This window comes from Pelodiscus sinensis, chromosome 5 (genome assembly GCF_052426305.1).
Source record: "Pelodiscus sinensis isolate ZL-2025 chromosome 5, ASM5242630v1, whole genome shotgun sequence".
NCBI classification, from domain to species: domain Eukaryota; kingdom Metazoa; phylum Chordata; order Testudines; family Trionychidae; genus Pelodiscus; species Pelodiscus sinensis.
Window position 1 is genome coordinate 17,030,482 of NC_143056.1, and position 24,525 is coordinate 17,055,006.

At 38.0% G+C, this 24,525-nt stretch overlaps 1 protein-coding gene across 2 annotated transcripts in view; it reads left to right on the forward strand.

Moving 5' to 3' along the window:
- The window catches only part of JAG2 (jagged canonical Notch ligand 2), a 109,435-nt gene extending 89,426 nt beyond the window's left edge, over nt 1-20,009 (forward strand). For both annotated transcript variants that reach the window (XM_006112741.5, XM_006112740.5), the window contains 12 exons: nt 1,208-1,321; nt 3,213-3,326; nt 3,578-3,691; nt 4,587-4,703; nt 5,735-5,762; nt 6,987-7,072; nt 9,329-9,442; nt 9,628-9,743; nt 13,377-13,625; nt 14,107-14,238; nt 15,397-15,553; nt 17,947-20,009. In XM_006112741.5, coding sequence (XP_006112803.2) covers nt 1,208-1,321; nt 3,213-3,326; nt 3,578-3,691; nt 4,587-4,703; nt 5,735-5,762; nt 6,987-7,072; nt 9,329-9,442; nt 9,628-9,743; nt 13,377-13,625; nt 14,107-14,238; nt 15,397-15,553; nt 17,947-18,422 — 1,817 coding nt within the window. In that variant the 3' untranslated portion in view covers nt 18,423-20,009. The remainder of the gene's footprint in view (nt 1-1,207; nt 1,322-3,212; nt 3,327-3,577; nt 3,692-4,586; nt 4,704-5,734; nt 5,763-6,986; nt 7,073-9,328; nt 9,443-9,627; nt 9,744-13,376; nt 13,626-14,106; nt 14,239-15,396; nt 15,554-17,946) is intronic.
- The last annotated feature ends 4,516 nt before the right edge of the window (nt 20,010-24,525 follow it).

A 24,525-nucleotide genomic window follows, 5' to 3' on the forward strand; every position in this document is an offset into this window, starting at 1 on the left:
TCTCTCCCCCTCCCCCCCCCCAAAGTTTGAAACAGATTTTTCCAGACATTAAAGGAACACTGCTTTGCTTTGAAATTTTCTTTAAAAAATGTAAAATTGATGTTATGCTGAGTGCTTTGCTTCTAAAGCATGGTTTAAACCAACACGTTCTTTATTATAATGACTTTCAGTTATTACTACAATTTTTAGTTTTCTCTGTACAGCAAGTTTGTGGCTTTAATCCAGGTCTTTGGGAACGGGTATCTTCATTATAGCTGGCACAGTCATGGGCAATCCCTCCACAAGAAGCTATGGATTCGTTAGACATAGAGTTTGAACTTTTTTGGAGCAGGTTTTGAGGCATATTGGTGAGGAAAAGTGTAAGTCTGCCGTGCACTGTTAATATTTTTGGTACAGTGACTTAGAGCAGTGTTTCTCAACCAGTGGTACGAGTATCCTTAGGGGTACTCAAGAGAAGTCTGGGGTCAGCACAACTGAAATTTGGGGTGTCTCTAGACTACATGGCTCTGTCGATGGAGCTATGTAGTGCAGACACACCCTTGGAGAAAACTGAATTTTTGTATTAAGTTTTATAGCGCTTTATTTTTTTTGTACCTTTTACACCCAAAAATTTCATCGCCCACCTGACTATGATTAAGTTGTTTAAACAAATATGTAGCAGTGGTAGAAAAAATTGTCCCTCTGAAAACTAGGTACTGAGGGTACTTGTATATAATTTTTTAGGAAAAAGGGGAACTTTATTTAAAAAAAAAAAAAAAGTTGAGAAACACGGACTTAGAGTATTTGCCAGATGTATGGAAATTCCCAGTTTCAACTGTGAGACTGTCACTAGAACCATTGACAGTTTCTGAAAAGTTGTGTAGAGCCATTGTGTCCATACGCCAAATCATGGCACCTGCCCAAGCACCATGTTTTTGGGGGCCTTGCTGGCAGCCATCCCTACCTTCCTATGGACAGGAAGGACCCCTGAGGGATTTTAGGGAGTCTGGTGCAGTAGCAGCACCATGAGGGCTGTGGGAGCCAGAGTAGCCAGGTAGACTGCTCTGTTCCACAATGCCGTCCTCCCACTCCTCTGCAGTTGGCTTCTCAGTGATGGCAGTAGGGCAGACGGAGCTCTTTAAAATGTTTAACACAAATCTGAAACTGTCTTCTGCATTAATGCATGGATAAAATAGTCCCATTTATAACACTGTGACTTTCTCTTTAGATATCAATGACTGCCTTGGAAAACCTTGCAAGAATGGTGGAACTTGCATTGACGAAGTAGATTCGTTTAGGTGTTTCTGCCTGAGTGGCTGGGAAGGAGAGTTGTGTGACACAAGTGGGTACAACTAAAAATTTCTAGCTTTGATAAAGCATTTTTAGTCTATGGCTAACCATGTTGGCGTTGACTTTCTCTGACCATTCTTTAGAACTAGAGCATTTCCTATTCCACTTGTCAAATGACTGCTTAGAGTACTTAAGAAGGCAACTTCTAAGGGGATGTGTTTAAATATGAATTTAACCTGATTTTGCAATAATGTGCTCTTTGAGAGAAGCTTTCAGTAATTATCACTTCATGCTGTTAACTAACACTTTGTAAATAGTTGCAGGAAACCATATGCTGGTTCTTAAGACGTTCTTTCAACACGTTTGTTGCTATATCAAAAGCAATCTGATAGTCCAGGTGTACTAAAATCCAAACAAACCTGCATACAAATCAGTCTTTTTGTGTGGTTTTTATGGAAATCTAGATTAATGCCATGATTTGCACCATAACTAAATCTTAAGTGCTAGACTTTAGAAGAATGTAATAGCTCTGCATTGCAGAGCTGCTAATGCTTTCTATGCTTTCTTTACTTAAACTCTCACCTAGGATTATAAATACTTCTGTTACCACCAGAAGACCTATTAGAGTGTAAAACCAAAACGCTAACCACATACTGTCTAGGCTAGTTATTTGTGATTGAGTTACTGGAGTATCAAGGATAACTGCCCCAGAGCACAGTTGTTGTTGGGGTTTTTTTTTTCCCCATGGAATTTTGCCAGAGGAATGCCATCCACATCACTAATGAGAACCCACTGAGTCATCTAATGCTGGGAATTAAGTTATATATGCTTTTTTTATACTATGGTTCAATTTTTTCTAATAATAATTTGAGGTAATTGAGTTTGAAAGGAAAGAACTGAAATATAACTCAGACTTTTAGAATATATTCTCAATTGCTGTCAAGTTATATCCTATCTCAATTTTTTTCCCAAGAGGGAAAAACTTCTCGTCTTTGAGGCCTATCACATGGGCTGGTGAATGCAAAGAGAGTAATATTTGTCTCTGCACTTAGCTAGATTACTGCAAAGAGAAAATGAAGGTTCTACAGAAAGTGGAATTTTGGTAGATTAGTAGATATCTCTTTCCTCTGAATTAGAAAACATCTCTAAATCCTGAATTTAGGGACTTACGAAGGTATTACAGTTGCCATCTTTGATGAGAGATGTGAAACAAGGGTTTTTTACCCCTTTGGTCCTTTCACAAGAGATGTTACTGTAGAGTCTGGGCCAAATTCCATCTTGATGATTGTTCTGTCTACAAAAAAATTGCCCCCATTACCTGAAATAAGCATTCTTCTCTTCCTGTTCAAAAACTCCCAAGTAATATTGATGGTATCAGTTGATGACTGGCTTTATATCTCATTCAAAAAGTTAATCAGAGTATCTAAATATTTAAATTAACAAATACTGAGTACCACTTAGAGGTGGTCTCTTTACATATGGTTTGAGGCCCATTGGTAAGGTACTATAGGGTTGATCCAGAGCTTTGTGATGTCTGGTGGAATCTTTCCATTAATTTCAGTGGGCTTTGTATCCAGTCCTGTGTGAGGAAGTTGCTTTAATGGTGCCCAGTACCTGTTCTGTGGGCAGTAAAAGCTCAGTCTCCAGATCTGTCCGTATAATACATTTCCCAAAAATTGTTTTGAATCTGAAATTTTTAAAGGAATATTTAAACATCTAAGACTAAATATGGAAAGCCATGGATTATAAATGCTTGCTTCTCAGGTCATCTTTTTGCCACTGTGCTAAAATATGATGCTTTCTTTGCTGTTCTGACCAGTTCTTGTATTTTTCTGGTGAAAATTTCTTTTTATAAAAAGACAATTTACCTGACTTTAAAAAAGAAAAAAGAAATTCCATCTATCCTAGTCTACTGCATTTTAAGTATTTGACTTTTTTAATAGATTTTAACGACTGTTCCCCTAATCCGTGTCACAATGGAGGCCGATGTATTGATTTGGTGAACGACTTCTATTGTGAATGCAAAAATGGTTGGAAAGGCAAAACTTGCCATTCACGTAAGTGTTCTTTGTTCATATTCGGCTCTTATGCACATACTTGTATTCCTTCACTCTGTAATTTAATTGGAGGAGGTGACACATCCCGTTTCTTAATACTATTACTATGAATATAAAATCTGTTCTAAAAATTAGAAATCAATCTACATCCAAACATTCTGCAGCGTCTGTCATGGAAAATGTTAATATCTTTGGTTAACTTCCATTCACTCTTGATGTACTGCTTAGTTCTTGATTTGCTGTCCTCCCAGGTGAATATCAGTGTGATGCCAATACTTGTAGCAATGGAGGAACATGTTATGATGATGGAGACACTTTCAGATGTTCTTGTCCTCCAGAATGGAAAGGAAGCACTTGCAACATTGGTAAACTTAACTTTACTCACTGATGTGTGGTAGTCAAGAATGGGCTGAGGCAGAGAGGATTCTGGTATCCGGGGGGAGGGGCTAGTTCAAATCTAATCCAGTTTGCCAGTGATCATAAATCTTTTAATACCTTTCATGTAGGCTCTGATCAGGAATGTTATTTCTATCCAGCACTCAGTAGAATGTTCATATAATAAAAATATGTATTACAATTAGGACAGTAACTTCTACCTCGTAAGACTTCCAGGAAAAGATACCCCTGGTAAAAGTTCCTAGGGAGCAATGTGGAGAAGCGTGCATTGCTGTGTGGAGTTGGGGGTTTGGTTTGGTTTTGGTACCCATATGTGAACAAATGAAAGATATCAGTCTTGCTAACTGAAGAACTGTTTTTCTGAGTACTAAACTTCCACAAGGAATGTGAGATCAAAAAAAAGCACAGTTTTACTCATTCCATTTGGCTCTGATGTTCCAATTTTAAATCATAATTTTTGTTCATATCTACCACACGATGTGTCCTTAGATGTTGCCACAGGAAGAGCATGAGACCAAGAAACTAGCAAGACTTGTAGATGGGATACCTCAATGGATAAGAAAATATCCGGAGTTTAGTCATAATCATTTTTGAAAGGTTTATTCAACCTCATGCCTAAGGCAATTTCTGACTAATAGGGATCAGGATCAGACCTAAAATGGGAATATAATCTGTATCTACCTGTCTCTTGATTCCTAAACCTTCCCCTGCATTGTCTGGTACTGGCCACTTACCAGATGGACCCCGAGTCTGACACCATTTGGTAATTCCTGTGAACCAACCAATACAGGGATCTAAGTTTAAAATCTAGATTTTTTTTTTAAATTGTTCTTTATGTAATTGTTTTGTTTGTTTAAATCCAAGCTAAAAACAGCAGCTGTATTCCTAACCCTTGCATGAATGGGGGAACATGTGTTGGCAGTGGCGATTCTTTTTCTTGCATCTGTAAAGAAGGATGGGAAGGACGTACATGCACACAGAGTAAGACTTCACTTTTTTTCTTGTAAGATGTTAGGAATGTTTGGTACAAAGCTGTTAAAAACCTGCTTTAGTTTAGTTAATGTTCATGTGCCTACGTGTATGAATCATTCAGGGTGGGAGGTAGCTAGAGGGGACAGACTTATTTAATGAACTGAGCTTGTTTGTTTTGCACCTAATTTTTTGCCAACATAAACGTTTAATTTCCTATGGACACATGATCTTGCAAAGTTTATTTCCAAAATTTTACAAAGACTTTTTTTTCCTCTGAACATTTGTCTATAAAATTAGTAGCAGGTGGAAAAGGAGACTGAACTATATATTCTGTTAAGCCAAACATTTTAGCATTTATTTTTCTTCATTTCACTATTGTAGGGACACGCCAGCATGATGTGTTTAGGTGTGGCAAAGCTTGTGTTTCTGCTGCTTCAAGGCATAACTTGAAGAAAACATTGCATCTGAACTAATTTTCACCTTAAATCAACTCTGAAATTATACCTTCATTAGATTGTTCAAAGTTGATTATACTGGTGTATTGTATTCTGAATTTGCTTATAGGAGCAAGGCTTTGTAAAACAAAATGTAAAAAATCTGACTGAATTGCATACATCCATATGAAAGGTCAAATGAATAGTACTCCTTTGAAGGAACTGTTTGTAGAGAGGCTGGTTTAATTAGCAATAGACAATACCATTGCAATTGTTCATATAGTCTAGTCTTGCTGTCTGAGGTTTTTTTAGTTGCTAAACCTCAGCACTTTAATCTCTGAAGTTGTTGTGATCTATCCAACTGAGACAAGAGTTCAAAGGTCACTGAATTAAATGGGCCAGATATAGTCTTTAGCATTTGTCACTTACATTGAATGTAAAAGCAAGTATTAAACCATTTTACTGTTGTCTTTATGTAGTGTTTTCATACCACGTTACAATTTCTTTATTACTATGCTTTTTTCATTTAAGTTTTTAGTTTTATTATAGATTTAGTTTTGCAGATTAAAATAGATGTACCATTCATATACTTTTTTTTTAAAATAGATACCAATGACTGCAACCCCCATCCATGGTAAGTATTAAAAATATACTTCTATTAATTTTTTCCCTGCACTTAAGCATATTTTGATATGTTACTCTTAAAAATATTCATACTACAATAATTCAGAAGTGCTCTGTAATCATTAGACCTGGACTTAGTTTCAGCAAGAATGGTCTCTTTATAACAAAATGTTTGTTTATTCTTTTGTTTGCTTCCTTTTTGTTTTTGCTTTCTGCCAACCATAGAGCAATTCAGAGTTCATTAGTGATAGTATTTATAAGAATTAATTTCAAAGTCTTGTTGCCTATTCATGCCAGAAGTACTTTTGAAATCTCACAGTCAAAAAATGAAATGCTAAATAGTATTTTATCTAGTGAATCTCAATTAAGATCAAAATTAAAATATTTGCTATCAGATTTGATTGAAGACTTCCCAATAGAAGAATACTAGCCTATCAAAAATTTTAGTTCATATTTATTGAAAATTATTTTGCTTAACTTTAAAACAAAATTTAAGATCAGATATTGATTCTGAATCTTCTAAAATGGCTAATGAAATCTGATAAGTAGCTGTATATACATACATATAAATCTCTTCTTACACTGAAAGTTCAGATTATTTTGTCCATTATCTAACATTTTTCAACTAACAATGGTACTCTAATAATTTTCTGAGGGGTTTTTATGTAAATTCTAAATATCTAGTAAATCTTGCAAGTTCTCATTTTCTGATCCAAACCCTGAATTTTGTACATTTCCAAACAGTATAGGGAGGAAACCTCCAATTTCTGTTTTACATCTTGTGCACGGCTATTGCATTTTTTTGTTATGCTACGTTCATATCTTTACAAATGTTCCTAATTATACCTTTTCCCACAGTTTCTATAATGTTATTGTTTTATCAGATGATTTATCAAGTAATATAATTTATCTAATGATATCCCAGATAACCTTTCTCTGATAGTGGGAACAGATCATTTCTTTAAATGACAGCAGAAGGTTTAATTAACAAAGGCTTAATTAGAGAGACAAAACAATGCATATAGCTTATTAAATAGACTTGTATTATGAATTAGCAAGGATTTTTTTTAATTCTGTATTGTTGAACAGTGAGAAAATACCATGAATAGAGACAATAGAAATTTGCATTTGAACAGGCTTGTTATGTGAAAGAACTAGGGTTTTTGCTTATCTTTGAGCCTGTGAATCTACCCTGAGAGCAGTCTTTGTAATGATAGGTTTATTATTTTTACAGTTACAATGGAGGCATCTGTGTAGATGGTGTGAATTGGTTTCGATGTGAATGTGCTCCGGGGTTTGCTGGTCCAGACTGCAGAATTAGTAAGTACCTGTGTGGCTGAAGGACTGAGAGGTCATGCCATCACAGCCCAAAATCTTTGTTATCTTGACCCTTTGACATTTCATGCATTAAGCTTAGGTCAGCAGTACCCCAAATAATGAAGCAGAAGGTAACTGAATTATTCATAGACACTGATCCTCACCTTGTAAATAATAGGCTCTTTTGTCTGATGCAGAATCCCTTTATTCATTTGATAAATGCCACTAAAATGACTTGGCTTCAATTGTACTCAAAAGATCTGTTGCTAGATTTTATGTAGGTGTTTTGGTCTTTTCCTTTTTGTCTGTGCGTCTGTTTCCTGCCATTCTCTTTGTAGTGAAAGTGAGCAGCTTTTTGTATTTTTATGCTTTAAACCATAATGAATGACTTCTTAGCAGAAATAACTTTTGCATTTCTGCCTCTGGTTTTTTTTTGCTGCTGACATAATGAGTTAGATATTACATAACTAACCAAAATGAAAAGATTGGGGTAGACTATAGTAACAAGCTTGCAAATCTGATGCATTTCATGTGTAATCGTCCTTAGGATAAGGAGTTTAGTGCTATCCTTCAATATTGACCATGAGAAATGCAAAAACTAACTGCTTCATGTGGGAAATTGAAACACAGAATGACTATTAACCTTACACTGAAACATGAACTTTGTAGTTAATTGAAAAAAAATCTTTAATACTCTGTAAACCATACTGATAGTTTGGCTCTTTGTCCCCTTTATTGGCAAGACCACATATAGCTTGCTTCAGTGCCTATACACCTGTCCTGCCAATAGAGATTCATGCCTTTAGGCACAGAGTTCCTGGGTTTTACTCTCTGCAGATTTCTCAAAGGCAATAATAGGCTCACTACTTGATGTCTTGGCAACTGTCATGCCACTTCTAACTATGGTTAGATTTTCTGCAGATATTGAACCTGGGACTTTTATACAGGGGCAGGTCCATTAGCTCAAAGGCTGCTTCAGACTCTTGGGGCCCAGCCATAGGGTGAGGGATAAAGCTATACCCTGATCTTTTTTTAGGATGACAGTAGTGGTACTGATGACAGTAAACGTTGATCAATATGTATCCGGTGATTTGACAGCCTTAACTAGCACTCTTTTGAAAGGAACAAAGAGTGGTGACATGTTCTTCTTGCTAGGTCGAGGTACTGTTTTATTCTCATAATAAAATGTAGGATTTTGCTAAGAATCTAGCACAGAATGGTTAGTAGTAAGCACAGACTATAAGAGCTACTGGTACTTCTGTAGTCACTTGGCATTTTCCATTAGCTGTGCTGATAACTGTCATGTTGCTGTTCCATACCACTTTCACTTCCCATTACAAACCACAACTTAAAAACCACACTCGCTTTTGTATAATGATGGTGAATCCTGGGGAAAAATTTCAATTTATAAGTGTAAAATAATGTTTGAAACATTTGACTTGGAAAATGCTGTGAAGGGAGTTATGGTTGGATTCGGGGCAAGTCTGCACTACAGTGTACGTGGATACAGCTGTGCTGCTCCAGTGCACAGTCTGTTCCAACAGGAGACCACTTTACTGTTAGTATAATTACTCTACTGCAGTGAGAACCGTAAGCGTCATTTTGTAGGTGCTTTTTCACACCCCGAGTAACACAAGTTATATCAACTTGACTGGTGGTGTAGATCACCCTTAGTGTTCAGGGTTTGAAACTTAAGCTTTCTCTGTGCATCTACAAATGCATTTGATTCCTTATCCCTTTTTTAAAGGGATGTCCTTTTTATGGCCAAGCATGAGTTTCTTTTTAAAACATTCTTGCTCTGATTGCAGGAAAGATTCTAAACTCTTTTCAAAGTGAGGTATTTAGCTCAATTTTTTGTTATACTCTTAATTCTTTCTGTTTTCCGCTCCTACTATCAAATTATACTGGTGTATGGATAAGAGATTAGACTCGTAAACAATACTTTTCATCATTTACGATGAGCCAAATTATACTAACAAAGTCCATTTGTTTTAACACAATCAAGCCAATTTACTGCTTAGTGCTTGAATTCAGATGTCTGCATTAACAGACATGCATTTTGAGAAGGCTCGTACTGCTGAGACTAAGCAGCTGTTGCATGTAGCACAAAAGTCAAATGATCTCTTAAACAGACACATAGCAAAACATCCCTTACAAGTGAAGATGGCAGATCTTGCCCTATTTGTTTGCTTGTAATTAGACATTTAATCTAATTGGCTGATTCTTTGCCACTGACTATTTTGCTTTTTTTTCCTTTAGACATTGATGAATGCCAGTCCTCCCCTTGTGCATATGGTGCCACTTGTATAGATGAAATAAATGGATACAGGTGTACCTGTCCTCCTGGAAGAATAGGTCCTAGATGCCAAGAAGGTAACTTTTTAAAAACTATTTGAAGATTAGCTGTGGAACCAAATAAGTGTTTCATAACTAATATAGATCTTGTGTAAGGCTGTTTCTTGTTTTGGATAAAGTAGAATTTATAATTTGGTTTAGTTCTGTGTTTTTCAGTTGTGACACTTTACAAAACTAACTGTACTTAATTTTGTTTTTAAAAGTGATTGGCTTTGGAAAATCTTGCTGGCTTAAAGGAATGTCATTTCCCCATGGCAGCAGATGGGATCAAGAATGCAACAACTGCCACTGTTTGGATGGACATATTGACTGCACCAAAGTAATGATTTGACCTATAAATAGTCTTCTGAAATGCTTTTCTTCTAGCTGTACTTCTGTACCTGGATTTCTTAATGTGCAAGTTGTTAGTATTCAGACTACTTCTTTCTGTTTTCTTGCCCTCATGTACATCAATCCTTCTCTACATACATCTTGTGTATTATGTGGATAATGGTAGATGCATGATAAATTCATTTTGAATGCATCATCTGCCCATTATTCTCCACTTCAGAATGTTACATATAGCAATCTTCAGAGCTTTTTTCAAAGAACTGTCAGTAGAATGCAGTGCTTGTGTTCAGGACTGTACAGTTGGATTTGTGTACTAACATAACCAGGCTTTTCAGATGAACTATGAAAAAAGTACTAAGCTCACTGCTTGTGAGACCTATATAATTCAGAGGAGTATCAATAATATCAATAATACTATACTACAGTATAGTCTCCTTCAAAACTTAGAAAACCATCTTAAGTTGTTTTCCCTTCTAAGATTTCTAACCACTTCGGTCCAGCAGTAAATCTAGCTGCCTTCATATTCTTTGTCTAGCTGCACGTGTCTCGAGGGCAAAGAAATTATACATACATTTTTAAACTGAAGATAGACTTGATCATAGTAAATGTGGGTATGTCTACACTACAAAGCTAATTCGAACTAACAGACGTTAGTTCGAATTAACTTTGATAGGCGCTACACAGGCAAACCACTAGTTCAAACTTTATTCGAACTAGCGGTACGCTTAATTCGAACTAGGTAAACCTCATTCTACGAGGACTAACGCCTAGTTCGAATTAAGGGCTGTGTAGCCACTTAATTTGAACTAGTGGGAGGCTAGCCCTCCCCAGCTTTCCCTGGTAGCCACTCTGGGCACCACCAGGGAAACTCTTCTGCCCCCCCTCCCGGCCCCGGAGCCCTTAAAGGGGCACGGTCTGGCTACGGTGCCCGTGTCAGGTGCAAGCCTGCCAGCACCCACCCAGCAGACCCTGCACCTGGCCTGGCACGAGCCGGCCACCCGCTGCCACCCAGCCCTCCGCCTCTTCCTGGGACCAGGCTGGCGGCTCCCGGGAGCCTGCCCAGGTCTGCAAGAGGCGGGCACCCACCTGGTCTAGTGCGGAGATCGTGGACCTCATCCATGACCTCCGCACTAGGCACAGGAAAGCGGCCGTCTAGGGCAGGATAGCTGCCAGCCTGGCCACCCAGGAGCAGGTTTGCATGAAAATCAGGGTGGTCCAGCGAGACCCCCAACCCTGAGCTTAGAATGGCCGTACTGGGTCAGACTAAAGGTTCATCTAGCCCAATAGCCTGTCTGCCGACAGCGGCCAACACTAGGTACCCTGGAGGGGATGGACCGAAGACAATGACCAAGCCATTTGTCTCATGCCATCCCTCTCCAGCCTTCCACAAACAGAGGCCAGGGACACCATTTCTACCCCCTGGATAATAGCACTCCATGGACCCAACCTCCATGAATTTATCTAACTTCTCTTTAAACTCTGTTCTAGTTCTAGCCTTCACAGCCTCCTGCAGCAAGGAGTTCCACAGGTTGACTATTTGCTTTGTGAAGAAGAACTTTCTGTTAGTTTGAAGCCTGCTACCTAGTCATTTCCTTTGGTGTCCTCGAGTCCTCCTATTATGGGAACTAATGAAGAACTTTTCTTTATGCACCCTCTCCACACCACTCATGATTTTATAGACCTCTCTCATATCCCCCCTCAGTCTCCTCTTTTCTAAGCTGAAAAGTCCCAGTCTCTTTAGCCTCTCTTCATATGGGACCTGTTCCCAACCCCTGATCATTTTAGTTGCCCTCCCCTCTCCCACCCTCTCTCTTCCCCTCTCCCACCTCCTTTTCCCAGTCTCCCCGAGTTTTGTTCAATAAAGAGAGATTCTATTTTTGAACACACATGTCCTTTATTTTGTACATCAGGAAGGGGGGCTAAGGAGGGGTAAGTGGAAGGAGGTGAGGGAGAAATGGGGTACGAGCCCCCGATGGTGAGGACTGGGGTGGCTCTGCAGGCTCCTCAGGGTAGAAGCTCTCCTGCAGCCTCCCGATTCACCCTCCTCCCTGTACGGCAGCCTGCGGCAAGTGCAGCCGGGCTGATGACAGAGTGCTGTGATGTGCCGAGTGTGGGCACTCAGGGCACTCCAAACCCGGACTGCTTGCAAGCAGGGAACCCCTGAGAACTGTCTGTCCGGGGTGGGGGGTCGGGTCCCTTTAAGCACAGCCCTCGGCTAGCCTGAGACAGCAGCTCCACGCTCTAAGTCCTAATCTGATGCCCTGCCAGCACTGCTTCTGGCCATCCTTAACCTCGGTTCAGGGTCCACTCAATGTGGCCATGCTAGTTCGAATTAGCAAAATGCTAATTCGAACTAGTTTTTAGGTCTAGATGCACTAGTTCGAATTATCTTAATTCGAATTAGTTAATTTGAACTAAGTTAGTTCGAATTAGTGCTGTAGTGTAGACATACCCCGAGTGAGTGAGTGAGAGACATATGTTCATAATGGAACAAAATATACATTTCCTTAATTGCAAAAGACACAAGATGGGTGAGGTAGTATCTTTCATATGAAAAGTTCTGAGTTGGCTTGAAAGCCTCTCTCTCAAACACACTGATGGAAGTTGTTCTCGTAAAAGATATTGCCTCTTACCCATCTTGTCTCGTCAGTCTCAGGGCACTGAAATGTCTCTGTATTCTTGCTGTTGAGTCTTGACTTCCAAAAACTCCACACTTGTTCTTAGCAGAACAGGCTGTATAACATTGATATACACTATTTACAGGTGAAGTATAGCTGTACTTGAGTGGTATGACATCTCAGTAACAAGATGCCTACAGTACCTTTTTGTAAGGAGCAGGAATGAGGTGTGTTGAAGATATAGCAAGCTATTTATTCCCCCAAATGTCACTTCACATCCCATAGTTAGTCCTGAGGACTGTTACCAGGAAGAGATAATGTGACCTACTAGATGGAACACCCCACAACGTATCTGAAGGACTAACTATTATCATTCTGAAAGTTCCTCCTTAGAACTTTTTTTTATATATATCACAGGAAAGACATGATACCACATAGGCTACTGGAGTGCTGAGACTCTTGTCCATCACACTGATCAAAAGTGTCTCACTGTTCTTTTCGACTTCTCTCTGTATGTTCTATTTCCATTTGTTTGTAAGTTCACAGGCGCAGGGATGGCCTCTCTTTTTCTGTTTGTATGGTGCCTACCATAATGGGTCCTTGCCCTAGGAGCTATAGTAATATAAATAATATCCCCAGTACTGCTGCTAGTGTGCTAGATGACTTGGGCCTCATTTTCCTTAAAATGGGGCTAATAATACATAGCATCCTTTTAAAGTGCTTTGTATGAAAAGCCTTGTAAGATGATGGTGGTGATTGTATGATCATCATTGTTACACTAGGAAAACGTGGCCAAGACTTTAACACTAGTACCTCAATCTGAAGCACATTATATTAGCTATAGCATATGAAATGTAGAAATAACTGTTTTCAGTAAAAATAAGAGTTTGATCATTACCATACTCTGTGGGTAACAGGTAACTACTGTAAATTATAGTTGTAATGCACTATTGTAGCTAATCCTTGATAGCTAAAGGAATTTTTTCATGTCCTTTAATTTCTAGGTATGGTGTGGGAGTAAACCATGCTTATTACAAAAACATCAGGATCACACAAATAACTGGTGTCCCATGGGTCAAGAATGCCAAGAAATAATGTATATCAAATGTTTTCAACCACCTTGCATCAACTGGGGAGAATGCAGCACATCGGAGCCGCTACCTGTCAATATCAAGTGCCCACCCAGTTCTGGTTATTTAGATAATAACTGTGCCAGAATTACTCTAATTTTTAACAGAGACAAAGTTCCCCAGGTGAGAACAAAATTGTTATACTTGCCCAGTAGTATAGAAACACTGGATTCTGACACATATCCTGGGTAGATGCATGTAAGACATTTATTAATGTCTATTACTTCCTCTGTTTACAAAACTTATTATCTTATGCCTATAGCTGTAATCTAAGACCTTTGCTCCATTATGTTGTCATTCAGCCATGGTAAAACAAAAAAAAAGCATGGCGTACTTCACCAGGCTAAATAAGACTTATTTTAACGTTTCTTCTTACCCCGGTATACAAAAGTGGATATGTACTTAGCAGTATATGATGTTCTAACTGCTCTGGTTTGGTCCAAATATTGCTAGAACAGACCAGAGAATCTGTCATATTCTTGTTTTTGCCAGAATTCATATGACTATGTAAAATGCATTAATGTTAAAACTGTAGGAACCAGTAGCTTTTTAAATACAATTTTTGACTTCCATTAAAAGGCATGATTTATCTTACTTCTAATAGGGCACTACCATTGAAAACATTTGCGCTGAAATTCGATATTTACCAGCCACTCGGACTGTTTCGAGGGACAGGACTTTGATAGTATTGTGTGATCTATCATATTCCACAGAGAATGCTGTGGAAGTTGCTATTGTAAGTACTAAACTATTCTTCTGAACTAAACATGAAAACTGTTTGTCTAGTTAGATTGAATGTGAAGAGTGGTTTAAATGTGTTTCATTTAAGTATGGATCCAGTATTTGTATTAAAGCTTGACTCTGTATTGAAACACTCCGTTCTCAAGAGGCAGAAAGTTGACATCTTACTGTTTAAGCTACATTATCTATATGAAACAAGTTCAGTACAATTACTAGTGCACGTGTGTCCACATCACAAAAACAATCACCTGGCACTACTGAGAATTTCAGCAGACACTAGGTTGTCCTTGAGGGCAAAACATTATGGTGGGGCGGGCACGTCAGTAGACTAAAGAGACTTTTAGGGCTGCTGTATATTTGCGATACCCGTGGTGTCCAACATGTTAGCCACTAGCCATATGTGGGTATTTGGCCAGTTAAGTGTGGCTAGTTCACTAAAGCAGTAGCCACTGCTACTGCTTCAGAACTGGTCAGACACCACGGTGCAATGGTAAAGAGAGCCTCAGCTTCTAGGATGCTCAGAGGAAACATTGAAAACAATCAAGGGATGGAGGGGAATCTGTCAGGGATATGAGTTAGCAAAGTGAAACTTGACTCGTGTGTTGAACTTTTTGGTTCCTTGTAAGGAAGTTTGTGCAGGATCTCTTTCATTAGTTGCTTTTAGGTAGTAAAAACAGCACATCCAGCCAGAAGGTGTGGTATTGGAAAGTCTGAGCTAGGCTTTGGGTACCAGTACTAATAAAGAGCATGCTGAGCTATGATCCGAGTAGGGGAACCTGCATATCTTAAATATAATGGATTATGTCATTAGCACAAACTCCTATTGTGATATCTTGAAACCCATTACACTATGACCTAAGTTTGTCTTGGTGGTGTAAGTAGTATGGAGGTCTGCTACCTTTATTTTGCCATATAGCAGGGGAAAGCGGTTTCCTGCCATATGGTAGATTTAGCGTATATTACTGTCCTAATATTTGCATAGCACTTCAAGATGAACCAGCCACCCAGTGGAAACAGTAAATCAGGATGTTTTTCTAAACTGATAGTTACACTGAAAGCAATCTGTGTGACTAATTTAATTAAGATTGATCGTTATATAGAGAAGTACAGAGCTGAAAATATAAAAATGCTTTTTATGATTTGTCCCTCTTAGTCTTTTATCCCACACCAAGATGAGCAAGATAACAGTCTAATACAGAATGCTGCCAATACAATAGTAAATGCAATCACTAAACGGCAAAACAGCACTGTTATGCTGGCAGTTACTGAAGTCAAAGTAGAGACCATAGTTGTTGGACATTCATCATCAGGTAAGTTGAAGATACATGGGTGTTCTATGCATACTCAGTGCTCTGTTGCTACCTCTTTTTTTTATTCCTCGTGCTGTCACGAGGGCAGTAGCAGTCAATCATTAAAAAGCCATCTTGTAATCCTCTCTCTGCTTCATTTTTGTAGCAGGATCCCAGTTTCCTGCATTATAACAAATACGCCATTTTACTGGCACATTAAGTTGCCTCTGGTTTTTTTTTCAACTTTGTTCTAGATGAGAAAACTGGGGAAAGGGCACCAGTGAAACATATAGTGTAACTTTCCAAGTCTCCATCCCAGGAGCAGAAAAGGTCATGATTGGAGCAGTCTTGCAAGATGCTGAGAATTGTCAGTACCTAGTCATGTCAATAAAAGTTAGATACCCATCACTTCCAACATCTGGCCTCCTATAACCAATCATTGCTTGCCATATCCAGTTAGTTCGTATTCTGGTTCTGCCTCTGGGGAGATGGCACTGCTGCACGGAGCCTTCATTTGGAAATAAAGCACTAGGACTACATGTGGCAGGAAGCAGTTTTGAAAAATCCCCGTAATCTTCCCCCCTGCTCCCAACCTGCCTTCCCCAGAATGGGAGCCTTATGATGGTAGATGTACTTGGTCTCTTCCCATCTTCTCCAGAATCTCATCTAGGAAGTCCTTCTATTAATAGGTATTAGTCTTGGTCAGTCATGTCTTGCCTCATTGCTTTCACTGTTGGAGGGAGGGATACATTCCATCTTTCAAGAAGTTTGGCACACTGTCCATATGTATTCCCAACGTCCTCTGAAGCAAAAATTTTTTTATATATTTCATCTTTCTTGGGCAGGAATTCTCTAGTGTTAGATTCAGACTTTAATCCCAGCTGCCATATCTCTTGCCCTTTTCACACTTTCTGGAATCCCAGGAGATTTTCTCTAAAGGAATGGAATTACTTAGTCTCCCACTACTCCAAGAGAGTAGAAAGCTGCAGAGGATGATGCCAGAATAATTATATAAGGCTCATTAAATCGAATACTCCATCCTTAAATGGTCAGTGCAGTGTGGTTGATTCCTGATTGCTCCATCTCCTCCTAAGAACACTCACCTATTCTAAACTTTCAGCTGCTTCTGAAGGCCAGTATCTTTGTCCAGGACTATCTGAAGCATTGTGTATGAGATGATCAGCAATGTCGTCTTGAGGAGTCAACACTATCTTCCTCTCACACAGGCTGTTGACTTAATTCTTCCTCATCTGACATTTATCTAGGGCAACTGCATGATATTCCCGCTACACAGTCTGACTATGTAGTGTTGGCTGGCATAGCCTATGACTAGAATTTTGCAAAATCATGTCCTAGCCATACCAAAAAAAGCACAAAACGCCCCATATTTTGAAGTCTCTTGAAACTTGCTCTTCTGTATTTGTCTCCAAAATTGTTTCCCTTCCTGACATCGGAGAAGTAAATAGAAAATTATCCTCTACTGGATGTAAAAGTAGCTAGCAAAAATTCATTTCCAAGGTAAATGATCTAGAGATTGATTTTAAAATGGAATAGCCTGCTCTCTGCCATAATTCTGTATTCATGCAGCTGTGGAAACACTCATTGGGGCTTGCTGCAAAGGGAGAGAGGGAAGGGACGAAGGGAAAAACTGCTATTTTGACTGACTTCTAGTATGATAAAGAGTAATATATTTGCACTCATGGAAAACAATAACTAACTTGGAACAAATTAAAATCTTGCACTTTTTATGCTTATTAATTTTACGTCTCCGAATTCTGGATACACTGTTTTTAAATTCACAAACTTCAGGCTATTTCACCTAATACATATTTAAAAAACATGATACATGTGAAAAGAGTATAGTTTCTATTCACTCCAGTGGAGGTACACAGAGAGTGCTTAATCTATATAGAGAAGTATTTGGAGAATTATGCTTACTAGCAAATAGCTATCTGTCAATATCTCTCATACCTCCGATCGCATAAAAGCATGCAGTAAAAAGAGAGAAAGGAACAATGACTACATAGTTCATATGTAACTTTGCTTCCTGAAAGGTAACCTGGGGGGGAGGGGGGCGGGAGTCAATCCAAATGTCAATCATCTGTGTAGTTTTAATAGTGTTTCATATGATGGATATACTTTCATGAAGCTGTGTCCCTTAGAACAGAAATCTGATTTTTTTTTTTTTTTTTTTTGGCTATCATAATATTTCTTAGGAACCATTTTTGCCACTCAAAAGGACTAGTGTTTCAAACACAAAATTAACTTACTATATGGGTGGCAATTCAATTCTTTTTAAAAGGATTCTGAGAAGATGTTCCAAGAGCATATGTATAGATATTTCTTATTGCAGGTACTCAGCATTGTCTAACTAGTTTCAGTAACCAGACTCTCTGTTTTGGTTTGTCCCCTAGATTATCTGGTTCCAATACTTTGTGTAGTTTTTAGTATTGTATGGCTGACTTGTATAATCATCTGTGTCTGGTGGACTCGAAAGAGAAGAAAAGAACGAGAGAGAAGTCGCCCCCCAAGAGAGGAGAGTACCAATAACCAATGGGCACCTTTAAATCCCATAAGAAATCCTATAGACAAGCCTTACAGCAACAAAGACATTCATTATGAATGCAAAAATTTTATATCTCCTCAAAAAAGAACTTGTGATGCAGTAGAGGAGTATATAGAGTATGAGGAAGAGGAAGAGGAGGAGGAGGAAAGAGAGGTCATGGAAATGGACAAATTCCTCACAAACAAACTCACAATATCTTTGTCAGCAAAGGCATCTGACACATCAGACATCAGTCCAACAAAGAAATCCCATCATATAAGTAAAATGGACAACAGATCTGTAAAAAATGTGAACGCGTCAAACTTTGAAGGCGGTAGAGGCTAACCTGTATTCAGAACGTAGGTGCCCTGTACCTACATTTCTTGGGAAGGGGAATTGACATCTCCATTTTTCATCAAGGACTAAAATATCTGGAGTCAAATGTTCATAGTTCCTTTATTTTGCGTAAAAAAAGTTAAATAAATAAAAATAATAATAAAATAAAGTTTATTTTGTTTCTTTAGCCTTGTATAAATTATTCAATGACTGTCATGAAAAAAATGAGTAATCTTTGATAGTTGCTATTTTTGTAAAGTTTACTTGTAATACACTCGCTGTGTGGCAGAGGAGAGAGGTTGTATTTTCAATATGTGTAAAGTTTATTACAAGAGACTGTACACTGTTTACAGAATGTATTTCTTTTTATTACTTGCTCTAATTTAATGGTGGCTTTAAAACCTCCTGGCTGAGGAAATTGTGTGAACTTAAACTGTTTCTTGACTTCGAATCTCTATTAATGGCAGCTCACTGCACTTGTTACTTTAGTAGCTTCTGTAAGGGGTTTTTTTTTTTTTTTTTTTTCAAATTTGCCTTACACACTTTGTAACAGGAACAAAAATTATAGAGATCTTTCAACTGTGGTTAAAAGTGGCCTTTTTATTTTTGTTTATTTTAGAATTGCAGTATTGAAGCATGTGACAAGTGCCTTGAGATTTAAACTTTTTCTATAGCAACTGTCAAAGACTGCCATACCGATATAGTTAAATTGTGAGAATTCTAGGTTTCCCTAACTGACATGGTTTATTTTGTAATTGTGAAAATGCTTTTTTGTAAATATGTATATATTAAATGAATCACTCTGTATATTTGATTTAATAACTTAAAATATTTTGGTCTTTTTTTACGTCATTCCTTTAATTTATGTTGCAGAAAGGGAGGTTTTATGGCAATTTATAAAACTTTTTTGTATTATGTCCAGATTAGAAGAAGATGTTAGTTAATACAATCAATGTTAGGAATCTGTTAGTCATTTGTATTTACATCGGAACACAACCATTTTACATGTAAATAGATTCAGAAACGTTTGTTTTACCCCAGTTCTTCCCATCTCCAGAACACTAAAGGGTGCATATATTGTACAGTACAACATAGCAAGGCATTGTTTTTCTTTTGTGAATATGTTAACTACATGTGGTATTACATATTTTTTGCATTTAAATACAGGCCTAATGAAGGGAACAATATTTTTCTCATTCTTGTTTCTGTTGTGCTTATTCATCTATCGCTCTAAGAAAAAGGTTGACAAAGTCAGAGGATGGAGAACCTCAAGAGAAATAGTTGTTCATAATGGAAGGCTTGTGCATTTTGTTTTTTACTTTTAAAAGCTTTATTATTGCTATAACTGGGCAAACTATACATTTATTTTAATTACTGGAAAAACATAACACTACATACACTTAGTTATCTTAACAGTGAGTGGTTGTTTATCAAAGTATAAGCCCTGGCCAATGAACAATGTAAACATGTAAACCCAATTATTTTGTACATGAACACAGGAATTGTTTTGCAGGATCTTCTGTTTAGTACATTTTGTTTGACATGTTCTTAAATAACTTTCAGAAGAAAACTATTTATTAAAGCATTTTATACCAATGTTGTTTGTAACTTTTTTACTCGTGCTGAATATTCAAAACTTATTTTGATAACCTGGTTTAGGAGGTAGTTTAAGAAAGGGTACTATCCTTCTCATGTTCCCCAGTATAATCCGAAGTATTTAAACCAAAAATACTTTCTGCTACCCTTGTAACTTTTTGTACTGTAATGCTGCTGTCTTCCATAATCTAATAAAATGATTCCCTCATTGTGTGTAATATATTTTAAATTGTTTTTTCTTTCAACATGCATTCTATACCCAGTCTACTAGATGACTTGAGAGGCCAGAGTACTGGGTTCAGCTGCTACTTCAAAAAGTCTTTTTACTTTGCTTTTGCAGCAGCACCTTTCAAATTTGAGTGAGTCAGGAGGTAAGAGGAATATGGAATCAAAGAGCTGCTTTAGCTGAGGGTTGTTCAGAGAGAGCCATGGCTTTTGCAACATCTGCACACTTACAGAAAAATGGTAGCAGTATCTTGTGCATCTGGCTACCTTAATATATGATCAATTGATGAAGCATTTAATAACTAGCTATAGAAACTGAACCTGGTGGCCCTACTGTATCTACCTTTCACTTCAAGACCAAATTCTGGACTTCAAGCCTTTATCTAAATTTCAGGAGCACTAAGACTGCTATCAGTTGATATACAGTTCATCAGGACAGAGCACCATGTGGAAGGTCTGCACGCTTAACTGTTGGCTAATGAAAACAGAAACTTTTCTATTGCTATACTCCCATTTCATTCATTGATGGGAGTCTCTAAATCATTCTGCTGTGTGTTTTAAGTACATGGGGTGAATGTAAAACTTCCTTTATTTTTTAAGAAAGAAGTTACTCTCATAAACAGACCTCAACCTCTCTGTCCAATCCTTGTACCAGATGATGACACATTGCTTTATGGTCTGCTTTAGGTACAACTATATCCTTGCTCCCTGTAGTAATTTATGTATCTTAAACAGAGTATCACTCATTTGATTAATGCAAATCTACAGTGCCTTTAACATACTACAGTAGAACCTCAGAGTTACAAACTGACCAGTAATCATATACATCTTTTGGAACTAGAAATATACAAGAAGCACAGCTACTTAAAAAAATACAGTACAGTGCTGTTAAATGTAAGCTACTAAAATAAAGGGAAAGAAGCATTTTTCTTTTGCATAGTGAAGTTTGAAACCTGTGTAAGTCAATGTTCAGTTGTAAATTTTTGAAAGAATAGCCATAATGTCTTGTGCAGTGTTATGAACAATCTTCATTCCTGAGATGTTCCTAACTGTGAAGTTCTACTGTACATAGTTCCTCCAGTGACAGACTAATATTCCTGTAGTGAGATAGGGAACTCAGTGTTGTCACCTCCTAGCACCTGTGGCAGGGCACCTGATGTAGGAAGAACAGGGGCACTGGAGCCTATATCTCCTGAAAATTCAACATTCAGTCTTAATGCAGTTCATTCATTTTTACTGAAGAGCTAACACTGGTTGACTTAAACTAAAGGGCTGTGTCTACACTGGCACCCTTTTCCGTAAAAGGGATGCTAATGAGACACTTCGGAATTGCAAATGCCGCGGGGGATTCAAATATCCCCCGCGGCATTTGCATGAACATGGCTGCCGCTTTTTTCCGGCTCGGGGTTTTGCCGGAGAAAAGCGCCAGTCTAGATGGGATCTTGCGGAAAATAAGCCCTTTTCCAGAAGATCCCTTATTCCTACTATTCAAGGAAGATCCCTTATTCCTTGAATAGTAGGAATAAGGGATCTTCTGGAAAAGGGCTTATTTTCCGCAAGATCCCGTCTAGACCGGCGCTTTTCTCCGGCAAAACCCCGAGCCAGAAAAAAAGCGGCAGCCATGTTCATGCAAATGCCGCGGGGGATATTTGAATCCCCCGTGGCATTTGCAATTCCGAAGTGTCTCATTAGCATCCCTTTTACAGAAAACGGTGCCAGTGTAGACATAGCCAAGCTGTTTCTGAGATACTTCAGGAGTGATCTGCTTTTGCTTTAGACTAATAAGCCTGACCCCTGGCAGTGAAGTGAATGAACCATGCAACAAATTTGACTCCACAAAAAACACCCAAAGCTATACCGAAGAGACCTTTTTATTCCCTCTATGACTAAAGTCTATTTTGGTTTCTCCAGGATATCCTATCAGCTAGAAGAGATCTCTTCTCCACAGCAGTAGGGGATCAGCACTAGGCGCTGATGATCATGTCAGATAAAATACCTTTCTCAAGGTGCAGAAACTCCATCCTATTGCCTGTAGGCTCTCCTACCAGTGTTTGTGGCTACCTGTCACAGAAGGCTGGGGAAGGGCTTCAGTATTAGAAGTTAATGCTGATATAGTCACTGAGAGGGTGTTTTTCTGGCTGCTTTGGATGACTGATGTCCAAATACAAGCAATCTCAATGACTTACACCTGCAGCAGTATCAAAATATAACCTGTAACTTCCATCTGTCTTTTGCAATCCACCACGGAGCTTGGAGTTGGCTCTTAACAAATGGTATATGTGAAGCTAATTTTGCTTATATAAATAATTGCTGTAACATGCCAAGTAGTTAGACAATGGTTGACATCACTAAGCAATGGAAGGCATGCAAATACTGAGAATATAAAACAGTGCATTTGAAATTCAAACCACTATTGTGCCTACCAGAGGTAAAAATTGCTATTGTTTTTAAACCGCTTCATAAGGGTAGGGTTATCTTTGGAGTGTGCAAAGTGAAAGCATATTGGTGCCAAAACACTAGAGTATTTTGTGTGTAAGCAAATGATTATGAAGAATGAAACCAATGAGGTGAGAGAATTACAAGACAACTTCCCATATACCCCAAAACGTATTAATCAAGCATTTTGTAGGTTCTATTTATCAATGAGAGACTGTCCAGAGTGATAGCTACAACCTAATATTAATTGAAAGATCGGACTTTTCCTAGAAAAGCTTCACTCTGGGTATTCTTCAAAAGGCCAATGTGACCCATTACACCTGTGTGCCAATTTTTTCTAGGCGGTCTCATAAAAATATTGGTATAGACTATTGGTGTTGCTATTCATCTTGTTCCAGGAATACTTCTGTTTGGGTATACTTCTGAAATCCTGCAGCAAAACAAAATTGTGCCATGCTACACCTGAGGCATTCCCTACTATATAAATGGCATTGTTCCATGATACTTGCGTGTGGTGACAAGACCAGATTACTTGGGATGAGGCACCTGGACAGAAAGGAAGAGGAATAGCTTTTAATTTTTATTGACATTAAAACAAATTTTAAATATAAACCATAGAAAATTTTATGGTTTCCAAATTTTAAATGGCTGTCACTTCTAAACTCTGTCATCTGTATTGTCTCCTTGGATTTTAATCTTTCACATACATTTGTGGCACTTTGCAGAAGTTTGTTTGCTACCACAATTTCTTTAACATTGTGTCATAACACAGTATTTTTGGTAAAATTGCCAAGGGTAGACATGTTTTTAGTCTAAGTCAGTGACCTATCTGTATCATCAGGATCTTTTTACTGCATGACTTAATATGTAGCCTTTCATATATAGTTATAGAGATGCCTTGTATGCATTCCTTTTTGGGGTTTTCTGAAAGTAATTTCACTTTTGTGCTACCAACTTGGTTGCTTGTGGTTCTTTTAGTCATTTGCTGTCTGCTGTTTGTTTTGTTCTTCAACGGGCCAGCTAATTAATCCCCTTGAGTTCAAATTGTGCTTGAGTGAAAAGTTGATTGTAGCAAAATAACTTGATGTTGCCTTTTATTACATTAATGAACCTCATGTAATTTAGGGAAGAGTTTTTCACAGTAAAAGCTCATAGCTCAGTGGGCGCTGAGGCAGACTTATTATTTATATCTTTATGTGCATCCTGGAAGAGCAGCATAGAATCTCTGCAAACAATGGATAGCTTTCTCATTTACTCCCTTGATTGCTAATTGCCCATGGCATAAGAGTCCATGAGTGAGCTGCTTCAAGCTACCCAGAGTTAGAACTCATAATAAAATAGATGCTGGTTGTGATCTAATATACCTTTTGGGGGGGAGGGGGCCTTATGTTCTGAGGTTTTTGGAAGGAAGGGAGTCTTGTTTCCACCGTTCAGTCACTTCTCAAAGGTGAATTGGCAGAAGTGAGGTGTAATTTGATTGTTTTTGGATATCCCTTAGCATTAAGAATAAATACAGAACACTTTTTAAACATCCATATGTTCTTGTTAAACTTCATTTGTATGTATTTGTTATTTTAGAGCACAGAATAAAGAAGCAGATAGTAAAATAGTTAAAGAATAAACCAGGATACTGTCTGAAGGGTTTTACTAATTTTGAAAATACCTTTTACAACTACCTCACTTGCATAGTTCCTATCTTTTTTTTAAGTTTCTTTTGCAGTAATGAGTCATTATCAAGTAAATTTAAAATCTCTTATTTTGTCCTTCCCTTGGGTCCTCTAAAAGGCATTTAGTGCAGCAGAGTATGTATGAGTATATGAATATTTGGTGAGTATGTATTGTCTTCCTAAATGGT